Genomic DNA, 11467 nt, shown 5'->3' with positions numbered 1-11467 from the left:
GCGTCTCTGTGCTCCCCAGGCAATGCTGCATATGAGAACTACAAATGTTGCAAACGTATTTCTTTGTGAGCGTGAAAATCCACGTTGACTGAGATCCCTGGGCCTGTGATCAGGAGCTGGCTGGTAAGCGGGAGGCCTTTCTGGCTTGGAATCCCTGATCTGCCTACGGTTCGCTGTGCCCCAGTGGATCGAGCCATTTAGCCTCTCTGAGGCTCAGCTTTCTCATCTGAAAGATGGTGACAATGAACAGCCCCCTCTTCACCGACTTGATGGGAGGATTAAAGACGTGCGTTCCCGGTGGGCAGAGCTCGCAGGGCGATCGGGACAACTAGTCCAAATCCACGGTAGCCGCTTTAATGTCCGACCTCTCTGCCCGGCCGATCGCCCACTGACTCACCCCCCAACTGCTCCCTTTAGTCACGGCTGGGTTCGGCCCAGCCTGTCTCCCCATGCGCCCCAAGGGAGCAGTCCGGTTTTGGGGTCTTTGAGCCCCAACTTTTGCACCCCGACGCCGGAACGTGGCGCCATCCCGGGATCGGTCCGCAGGGGGCAGCACGGTCCCCGCCCCCGCCCCGCTGCGGCCCAGCGTGAGCTCGGTGCCGGCTGGCGGCGTCCCGGGGGCCGGGCGCCGAGCAGGCCGGGAGCGGCCGAGGCGGCGGAGGTAGCGTAGCGGCGGCAGCGGAGGCCACACCCCGCGGCCCGGCGCTCCCCTCGGGGTGAATCACCGCCCGCCCGCCCGCACTCTGCCGCAGCGCCCCGGGCCCGGCCGCGCCCCAGCGCAGCGCCGCGCACCGGGTCTCCGCCGCCTCGCGTCTCCGCCCGCGCCCGGCCCGCACCATGGCGGGCATCGCAGCCAAGCTGGTGAAGGACCGCGAGGCGGCCGAGGGGCTGGGGTCGCACGAGCGAGCCATCAAGTACCTCAACCAGGACTACGAGGCGCTGCGGAACGAGTGCCTGGAGGCCGGGGCGCTCTTCCAGGACCCCTCCTTCCCCGCCCTCCCGTCCTCCCTCGGCTTCAAGGAGTTGGGACCTTACTCGAGCAAAACTCGGGGCATCGAGTGGAAGCGCCCTACGGTAGGCGGCGGGGCGGCGGGTGCCGGGTGGGTGGGGTGCAGGCCCCGAGGCGCTGGGCCGGGGTCGCCAGCCAGGACCATGCAGGCCCCAGGGCCCCCTCCAAGCTGGGTGACCCCCCCCCCCCCGCATCCGCGCAAAGCAGGTTCCCGGGGTGCAGCCTGCGGCCGGCCCAGAGGTCCCCTCCTCCACCCACTGCGCTTCACAAGGGACCCCAGGGGTTCACTGGGGCCCCCACGCCCTACCCATGTGCGGGCCAGGGGAGCTGCCTTCGGGCTTAGCCAAAACGTAGGCCGATTCGGGAGTCTGGGGTGGAAGTTTGGAAGAACTTTAGTCGGGGTGAGGGTGGGAGGTGACCGGATTCTTCTGGAAGGGGAGGGGGAGGCCACATCTCACGAGTGTGGGAGTCTAACTGGAATCCCTCTTCACCAGGGACTGGAAGGTAAAGGGCCCCAGGGGCTCCAGGGGCCCAGTGCTGTCTGAGAAAGGCTGGGCTGCAGCAGCCATCCTAGTTAGGTTTTCCCACTCGAGTTTCTTGTTTATCTTTGCAAAGGGCAACCAGCAAAAACCTCCCCTGATGTGTAGGCTGCTAGCTAATGAAGTACAGGAAGTGCTTTTCCAGCTGGTTCTAGTCACTCCGCAGGCCCACCTAGGAACCTCAGCACTCCTCCGAAGCCTCAGGCTTCCCCCGCCCCCCCCCCCATCCTCCCTGCCCTGGGACACCTTCTTTACCCGTCCACTAAGTCTTCAGGGAAGTGGAAACGTCCATAACTCACGCACGCTCTCCCCTCTGAGAAACTTCACCCTGCTTGTCCACAACACCCAGAGAAGTCTCCTGGGTAATCTCACTTCTAGATTTTTTGTTTAGGAGAATAAGTCTTCTTGCCTGCTTTGGGTAGCCCTGAGCCTCCCAAAATGCAGCTGGTCAGAGCTGGACAAACACCGTATACCGGGTTGCTGTATAAACACCTGGGTTTTCATCCCTGCGAACCTTCTATGTGTCCTTAGACCAATCACGTACCCTCTGTGGGCCTCATCTCTTCATTTAAGCTGTGGCGTCTGTTTTCTGACTTTTCTAGCTCGCCAGGCCCAGTTCTTTCCTGTTCAGGGCCTTTTCACCTGCCAGCCATGCACACTCAAATTCTTTGGGGTTTTGTCAGAAGGCTCCTCCGCTCCCCAAAAGAGTCTTTCCTGCCCATTCTCAGCAGCTGCCCCACCCCACCCCCACCCGGTGCTCTATCACTGCAGAGTTCACAGCATTCTCACCATGTAGAAACACAACTGCCTGTGTTTATTTGTCCTGCTGCTGAACTCCGGGGACCTTGGGTACATTATCTACCTATAGCTTAGGTATAAGTAGATAGGGACTCTCCAGAGCAGCCATCGGTTCATTCATCAGTATTGAGTGCTTATTCTACATCAGGCCCTGTCCTACAGTGACTAGAAAGAATGAACTAATGAGTTAAAATTGTAAGGAGCTTTGAATGAAATTCAGATTGTGAGAAATGATATACAAGCAAGAGAAGGTGTTCACCTTATATTTGCATGGCTCTCTGGAGTGTACCTAGTGAATTCACACACTCCTTCCCTTATACTTTCATTCAGTCAGTAAGCATTTATTGAACAACTACTATATTGTAGGTACACTATATTATATTTGTCTTTAGAGACCTTAGGGGAATCGGAGAGACAGAGTGTCCCCCATTCTTACAGGTAGAAATACCTGTGGGACTTGTGGGAGGAGAACTGGAGATCTAGAGCCAGTTGAAGGTCACTGCCTAACGGCAGGAGGGCTGTGGCTTGCACACCCAAAAAAAGTGTGATCGTTACTCTACCCACTCAGTAGTTGAAGAAATTGAGGCTTGGGAAGGCCATTTGTCCAGAATGAAACAGGTATGCAGGGTGGAGCCAGAGCTAGGCATTGGCCTTCGTATGGTTAGATCCCTTACTTACTTTATCTGCTCAGAGTACTGAGCACCTGCTCAGTACTCTGGGAACAGACAAGGAGAATCAGCAGGTTTCCACTGGAGGTGGACATGAGCTGGTCAGAGTGACTTAGCAGACCACTGCAGTAGAAAGTGGAGGGAGAAGCTAGATTGCTGCAGACTCCAGAACAAGAGAACAAGAAATGAAGACTGTGGTCCACTAATTTAAGAAGGGTGTCTATGAAGGGATGTGAGGGAGAGAGAGTGAGATTGGGCAGGTATCATGACACCTGAGTTTTGAGAAGCTGTTCAGATGAGAGCAACTCAGTCATTAGAGTTTGAGCCAACCGAGAGGAAAGGATTAAAGATGAAGGTGTGAGAAGAGGAGAGGATGAACCAGGACCCCTTAGGAAGAGAAAGTGGGGCATACCTGAGCCAGGAGAGGGCACAGGATCTGGTTAGCCTTGCAGAGAGGAGCCACTGTGGTCTCTTATCCTGAGAAGGGATTTCATAGCACTGCTAAGAGGGTTGGGGGTGAAGTAGAAAATGGCTCCCGTAAAGAAAAAGCCAACACCATGCGAGGTTGGCATGTCAGATCTCCCAGCAGGCAGGCAGGAAGGAAGGCAGGAGGGAGCATGGGCAGGTGTCAGGCCCCATATTTCCCCTAGACATTTATACTCACTTATGTCCAACTGACTGAACTCAACTTCAAACCTGCATGTAACATCTCCGTGTTCAGTGATACTATTGTTGTAAGGGAATTCAGGCCCAAGAAATAGAGAAGCCACATTTTGAGAGGTCAAATTGGGAGTCTTTGTTAGACAGCTGGTGTCTGCAGGAGGACCCCTGTCCCAAAGACCTGCAGCCCTTGAATACACTTAACACTGTTAGAAAACTGAGCCATGGGGGCTGGGAAGGTGGCTCAGTGGTAGAGTGCTTGCCTCGCATGCCTGAGGGCCTGGGTTCAATTCCTCAGAACCACATAAGCAAAAAAGAAAAAAGCCGGAAGTGGCGCTGTGGCTCAAGTGGTAGAGCGCTAGCTTTGAGCTGAAGAGCTGAGGGACAGCGCCCAGGCCCAGAGTTCAGGCCCCACGACTGGACCCAAAAAAAAAAGAAAACTGAGCCATGACAGTAGTAAAGCAAAGAAAGAGCAGACAAACAATACCAACAAACCAGAACAATCTCAATGGAGAGCTGAAATAGGATGCCATGGTGACTGGAGGAGAGCCAGGAGATGGGAGACAGGGGGACACAAGGCATGGCCTGATGGTGCCTGAGCTAGTTCAGACCTAAATAGGGTCAGGTCAGGGAGCAGGATCACAGGGGGCTTGAGAATTCATGACCCAAGACTGGCAGGTCCAGTAACCTTGTCCAAGTCCCCACCCCTGCCTCTAGGAATTCAGGCATGCCCATCACCTGGGAGGTGGGACTTCCCTGCCTCTGCCATGAAGACAAGATGGTACCAGTTAGACCCAATACGGTATCACTCACCATGTAGCCAAGATGATGTGGTTTAGATCCAGTATCATTATTTCATTATCAACTTCATCTTCAGTAATAATAGTCAATGATTATGGGATGTTTTGCAAGACACATTGGAAGTTACCTCAGTTCACCCTCAGAACAATCCTCTGTGGTAGGTATATTTGTTATCATCAAATCCATTTACAGATAAGGAAACTGAAAGATTCAAGAGCTTAAGTAACTTGTCCTGTATAATAAGCAGAGGGATGAGATTAACCCATACACTATCAGAATCCCAGGCACAAGTCCTTTTCTGCTGTTACATTCATTATTATTTAGCTTTCTTCCCCTGCCCCTTCCTTCCCTGAACCTTTGCACAGGATTCACTTTTCTGAATCCTCTCTAGACTCCAAAGTGTGAAGTTTGGCTTCTCTAGAGAGGCTGCCAATGACATGGGGGCAGTTTCTAGAACATAATGGAAAAGTCCTTCTGGCATATGAGCCTGGTCCCTCAGGGTGCTCAGTATGATTCTCTGTGATAAAGAAGCTTCCAATACCAGCAGTTCTGTCTGCTGGATAAGAGCTTGGCTGGCAGGCTTCGTGCAAAGTTCGGTTTATTTTCCTGGGCAGAAGAGCTTTCTCCTTGTCCCTGCATTCCCCAGACACATTGAAGGGAGGCGTGAAAGGAAATGTGCCCTGGATGTAGGCAAGGTGTCAAGATGGGTCTCTGAGTCTGAGCCAGGATGACTTGAGGCTGAGCTAGGATCACCTGGGCAAAACTTACACTTGACAGAGAGGGGTGCCAAGGGGTATGCAGTGAGGCTCATTCTAGCAGATGTGGCACTCCTACAAACCAACGCCACCTGAGCCAAGAGAAGCCCAGATTTGGGCCCTGACTTCTGTTGTGGTTTGGGGTGGAGCTTTTCACAACCAGGCAGTGCCCTAGGAGAGGACTGCTGGAGGGCAGGATTGTTCAGCCTAGCTTCCAGAAGGCTGCTGTGTAAGTTACCCCGAGATTTTGATGCCAGTCCATTAGAGGCAGTCGAGTGTGGAGTGTTTGCTCTTGAGACCCACGAGTTCAAATCCCAGGGCTCCCTACGGCTAAGGCACTGTGCATCTTTGAGCACACCACTTTTCTTCTCTGAGATCTTCCTTTACCTGTGAGATGGGAATTTTACCCAGGATGGCTACATGAGATAAAGCTGCAAGTGCCGTGTCAGGTATAAAGCAGGTAACAGAATATGGGGATATTCCACGTAGCATCCTTGTGAAAGAATTCTCAGGGGCAGATCCAGTCCCTGCCTTCACAAGCGCCACCAGACTGTACCAAATTAAGTAACCAGTTGCAGTGCAAAGACCCTGGGGATGATACTTGAAGGAATGAAGGGGGATGGAATATGAAGGAGGACTTCATGGAAGAGGTGACTAGGACTTTCCAAATATCGCCCATTGTGGAAAACATGATGGGAAAAGGAGGAATTCCATGCAGACCAAAAAACTTGCATGCAGAAGAGTGAAAGAGGAGGGGTGTCATCATAGAGGGTAGAGGGGCTGTGGAGTGTAGAGGGTCTCAAGGCCTGATGGACCAAGCTGACTTGGGCACTGCCATAGGCCCTGGGAAACAGCATAGTGATGTAGACTGTTGGGATGTGTGGAGTTCGAAGATATCTTGTCTCATCAGGGTGGGTCACTGACCCTCAACCTCCTAACAGGATGTATTCAGCAAGGTCAGCAGGACCCCACTGTACAGGCTCTGACTCTGACTACAAAACTTCCCCCAGAGGAAGGGGAAGGGGAGGAAGGGAAAAGGGTTTGCAAAGCCCTCTGAGGCTTGCACTGCCTGGTAAGCTGACGGCACTCTGTGGGTCTTGTTCCCAGGAGATCTGCGCCGATCCCCAGTTTATTGTTGGAGGAGCTACCCGCACAGACATCTGCCAAGGAGCCCTGGGTAAGTGGTGGAACTGGGGCAAATCGTAGTGGAACATCTACACGCTTGTGGCCACTGGGTGGGGGACACTGGGGTGGCTTCTTTCCAAGCTGTATGGTGATTTCTGTATGTGTTGGGGCCTTTCTGGGGCTTCAATGTCTCAGCTCCATGCCCAGACATATAAATGGGGTCTTCTGCACTCCCTACTCTGGAAGAGACACTGAGGTTACAAAATTCTACCACTAAAGAAACCAAGGTGTTTCTGGACTTTGCCCCTTGGTCTCTGTACCTTTTTGAGGACCAGTATAACTAGTGATGGCAGGAAACTGGCTCTAGGCTGAGGGTGGACTAGAAACTCCCCTAAGCCAGTGACAGTACTAAGCCTTCAGTCCTGTGAGGTCAGGACGTGATGGTGACTCAGTGTGAAGGAAGAGGAAACTCAGAAGCTGGTTGCTGGAGGAAGTAGGGGCGTTTGGTAGAGTAGCTTGCTCCTCATGGTAGCACAGGAGACAATGCAGTGATAAATATGCTGGAATGCTGGAGACTGTTCTGTCTGGACAAGTTGTGACAGGCTTCTGGACATGTGTTTGTTCAAGACTGGACCCCTGCGATCCTCTAGCATTTCTGCCAGCTCTGGAGGCAGCTATAAAGTCTCAGCTATGATGTAAGGTCCTCAGAGAATCTACCCTTAATTTTTTTTTTTCTTATCCATGATCAATGTGAGCCTGTAACTAATCAGAGCAGATGATTTGCTCTGATAAGCCAAAAATCTGTTCCTTGTCATCAGCCTCAACCAGGCAAGGCCTGAGTGAATCCTTAAGACACCTTAAGGTGTGGCCTCTGAGAAAGGTCAGGTATGACCCAGGCCTGGAGGAATAAATGCAGGTTAATCTAATATTGACTTTGCATGCAGATTCCTGAGATGCTGTAAGAGAGAGGACCAAGGGGCCTTGGGTCCATAAGTGCTACTCTATAGAAATCCATTGGTTAGAAAAAATGAAATTAACAGGACTGGAAGTTGATAGACTGACCATCCCCAGCTGGAAGTTGTCAGACTGACCATCCCCGGGGCTTTGGAAAATCCAGAGACAAACACAGCAGTAAATACCACTCCTAGGCTAAACATCTACTTCAAAAGTTTAACAGCACTGTAAGGATTAAACTTCAGGTAACAAGTACATGATTTTTAGTTCCATTTAAATTCTACCAGGTCATATGGGCGGGGACAGGCAAAGCTGAAAACCCTCAAAATATCTTCTGTATGCATAGAACTGAATAAACCAAGCTAAATGTAAACCTTTCAAAGATGTCTCAGTAACTGACATAACTTCTCAGATTTTTTTGGGGGGGTGGGGGAGAAGGGTTATATTAGCTTTTTTTGTTTCTTGGCCTTTTATTTTGGAAGATCCTAGTTAGATTATAGGCGGTGAAATGTGGTTTACTGAACTCTCACCCTGATTATGGCATCTGGGTGCAGGGCAGTAAAGGGGTGGAGACATCACCAAGTCCCAACAGGCTCAAAAACAACGGAACAGGGGCTGTGGCAGCAATATGAGGCCCAACAATGACAGCTTTTGGGGGGCTGGGGCCAAGTCATCATTGGAAACCTCAATCTCCCACAACTGCCAAGGGAAGGTATGTCAACCAGGTGACCCCAAGACCCTTATCAAGATGGCACTCAGCTATTGCTTCTTACTCCTGACTAGCTGATTCTTATTCCTTGAGCAAGAAGCTTACAATGTGCTGAAGGTATGATTCCAGAGGCCTGCCTGGCAAGCTTGAGGCTTGTATTCAGCACCACCGGTACAGCTTTGACTTCGTTGTGTTATCTCATGCATTCAGCCCAAGTATGAAGTAAATATTTTCATCCCAACCATGCAGATAAGAAACTCAAGCACAAAGCAGGGAGGGTATATGCAAAGCTGAACCCTAGTAACTGCTGGAGGAACAAGCCCTGATCTGATTTTAAAGACTGTGTTCATACCCTGGCCCCATGTTGCCTCTGAATCACCAGGATGCTGAGCTGAGCAAAGATGTTTTGTTTTCTCTATGTGGGCTTTCTACTCTGCAAAGCACTCAGTTGGTGTACTGAGCTTAGCTGGATGACACTCTTAAAAGCTGGTATATCTCCCAGAGCCCTATTGCCTTTACTATGCTGCCCAGAAGTGGTTCCCCACTAACCCCTACCCTCTTTCCCAGAAGGCTCAGTTTCTAGGCCTCCCACATGATTCCAGCCATGTTTGCAGAGCTTTCTTGACAATAAGCCACCTGCAGTACACAACACAATTATGCCAGGAATGGAGTCAGCAAAGAAAAACAAGCCCTTCTGGATAAAAGGCTGGAAATGCAGGCTAAGCCTCAGCCAGGCTGGACCTGCAGCCAGATGTGGCTCTGTAATTGTTAGTAGTGACTGACTGTGCCCCTGGGGATGAATATGAGGTGGCCAACTCTGTCACAGCTGTTGAAGCAGCACAGCCCGTGTTCTCTGGGCCCTTTAGAGGTGGCCCACCCCAACTCACCCTCAAGAACATCCACTGGGTACCCCTCCCAGCAACCTCCCTCCACCCTCATCAGGGAGACTAGGGGACCAGGCTAATGGAGAAAACACTCAAAAGAGTAGAGTTTCAATATCTGTACTTGGCACTGCTGATGAGCTAGTAGAATTTTGGACAGGTTACTTGACCTTACTGAGGCCCAGTTTACTCTTCTGTAAAATTGCAATACATAAAGCCCTTAACTTACCTTGGTTTGATGTATAACTTTTCAACTTTACAATAGTATGCAAGGCAAGCAAAAATAAATAAATAAACACCGTACTTTGAATTTTGATCTTTTCCCTTGCTAAGAATATGCAGTCTGATAGCCTCACAAATGTTGGGCAGCTACAGTGAGACACAGCTCCCAATCAAGCCCATCACCATGAGGAGAAACAACTGAAACACCATTCTACAGGGTACTGTGCTGAACACAATAAACATGAGATAATGCAACACTCTGTACAATAGGCTGTATGTTCTGGGCTGTTACCCAACTGTATGCAAATATAAGTGTAGGCTTTACGTGTATGTTTATGGCAGGGTAGACTAAGCTGGGGTCTCTGGTAGGCTGGGAGTATTAGGTGCATCTTTGACTTTGGGTATGTTCAACTTACAATGTCTTCATTATGATGTGACCCCATAGAAAGTCAAGAAGCATTTATGATGGTAACAATTCCCTTCCTAGGGCTGGAGAAAAGTGAGATTATATAGTAGTAGTCAGGATGCTGTGGAATCTTGAATGAGTTGAAGTCCATTTGTATGAAAGTCCTGTCACCAAGTTACAGAAGAGAGAGAATGAGGAGGAAAAGAAAGTAAGTTGGGTAGGAAACCAGATCCTTGTCCTTTGAGAAGCTCTAAGGGTAAGGGTGTTAAAATGGGGAGGGGTGCCCTGAGCCTGTGCCCGACTAGCACACAGGAAGTACAACCCAGAAGATGAAATTTGCAGGTGCTTCTTTAAAAGATAATACATGTAGTTTAAAAAGAAAATGATGATGAGAAGAAAATAGGCCTTAGCAGGTTTGGTAGAGAAAGTGAGTCTATTCATTTTTCTCTTCAAAAAAAAGAGATTGCTTTACTCCAGCCCCAGCCTCACCCCTAGCAGAGGCCCTTCCCAGAGTCAGAGTAGTTGCCAGAGTCAGTATTGCCTCTGCTTCCAGTGGAGTCTGTTACCAATGCTCTGCTCAGCCTTCCTCCCTTGGGGCTGCTGTCAGCACTCACAGAACTTCCCTGCTACTCTCCATCAGCTTGAGAAGCAGGCCAGGGGTGAACTGCTAACCAGAGGGCCCTGTTTGGCCTGACTGACCCCAGGCTATCCCATCCACTCTTGGCTCTCAGACAGCAGGGTTCCAGCTTCAAGTAGCGCCTAAGGGAAAAGCTGCCTCTGGCTATAGAGCTAAGGTGGTGGGAACTTCCTCCAGAGCTCCTCTGCTCCCACAGGTACCTGGTGAATGGCAGGGGTACTACAAGGTCCCCACTTGCTACCTGCCAACTTGAGGGATAGGATGGGACTTTTCACTTATCTGTGCACACCCTCAGCTTTACCACCAGTTTCCTGTGGCCAGGAGCCATGCCACACCCTGTATGGCTCAGTGTTCTCATCTCTGAGATGAGAGGGTAGGGCCAGATTTTCCTACAGCCCACACTTCCGACATTCTCTCTGACTCAAAAATCTGTTCCCTTCCTCTACAACTCCTTGCAATTCCTTCAACCTTCAACTCTACTCATACTTCTGAGTAATGCCTTTGTGCCATTGCTTAGCATCAGTGCCCAGCAATATCAGCCACAGAAAGGTCTTTAGCAAGGGGTTAGAAATGAAGAATTGCTGCGTGCTGATGACTCATGCCTATAATCTTAACTACTCAGGATCAGAGTATTAAAGTCAGCCCTGGCTGGAAAGTCCAAGAGACTCGTCTGTACGATTAACTACAAAAAAAGCTGGAAGTGGAGCTGTGGCTCAAGTGGTAGAGTGCTTCAAACTCCAGGGAAAAAGAAAAACAATAGAAAGAGAGGGAGGGAGGGAAGGAAGGAAAGAAAAAGAGAGAAAGAAAGAAAAAGAAGGAAAGAAAGAAAAAGAAGGAAAGAAAGGAAGGAAGGAAGGAAGAAAGAAAGTTTAATATTAGCACAAATTTTGATACCACATGGGGCTGGGAATGGGGATGGGGGTAATGGAATGGGCAGGAAAGGAATTTTCTAGTCAGCAGACTCCAGAGTGAGAGTCAGGAATCGGTTCCAGCAAACTGGTCTCCCTCTCCATCCCCTTTTAGGGCCTCCCCTTCTGCATGTCCGGAGGGGCGGGAAGCCGTGGGCAGGGGCAAGTTTGGATTTTTTGTCGCTGGGTGCTCAAGACCTCCCTAGTAATAAGGAGGGGTCATGAATAAAACAGGGTTCTTTACCCTCTCCACTCTGGTCCTGATGGAAATGATAAGGGACTGTGCATGTGTGGGGAACCTCCGTTTGGCTTTGGGTTTCTTTTCTTGGCTGCTAGCCAGGCTGTGAAATGAGTAATGCAGAGAAAGCCCTGGGTGACTCATCAGTCAGTGACAG

General features: G+C 50.4%; 1 protein-coding gene across 1 annotated transcript in view; it reads left to right on the top strand.

Annotated features, from left to right (window-relative positions):
• The first annotated feature begins 688 nt into the window (after positions 1 to 688).
• Capn2 (calpain 2) overlaps positions 689 to 11467 on the top strand; it is a 51669-nt gene continuing 40890 nt past the window's right edge. Inside the window, exons 1-2 of the mRNA XM_042681690.1 lie at positions 689 to 1074; positions 6338 to 6407. Of these exons, the coding sequence (XP_042537624.1) occupies positions 838 to 1074; positions 6338 to 6407 (307 nt within the window). The 5' untranslated portion in view covers positions 689 to 837. The remainder of the gene's footprint in view (positions 1075 to 6337; positions 6408 to 11467) is intronic.

This window comes from Dipodomys spectabilis, unplaced genomic scaffold, assembly GCF_019054845.1.
Source record: "Dipodomys spectabilis isolate Male_0828 unplaced genomic scaffold, ASM1905484v1 ptg000069l, whole genome shotgun sequence".
Classification (NCBI taxonomy): Eukaryota; Metazoa; Chordata; class Mammalia; order Rodentia; family Heteromyidae; genus Dipodomys; species Dipodomys spectabilis.
Note: the sequence above shows the minus strand (reverse complement) of the source record. Positions and strands in the feature narration are given on the sequence as shown.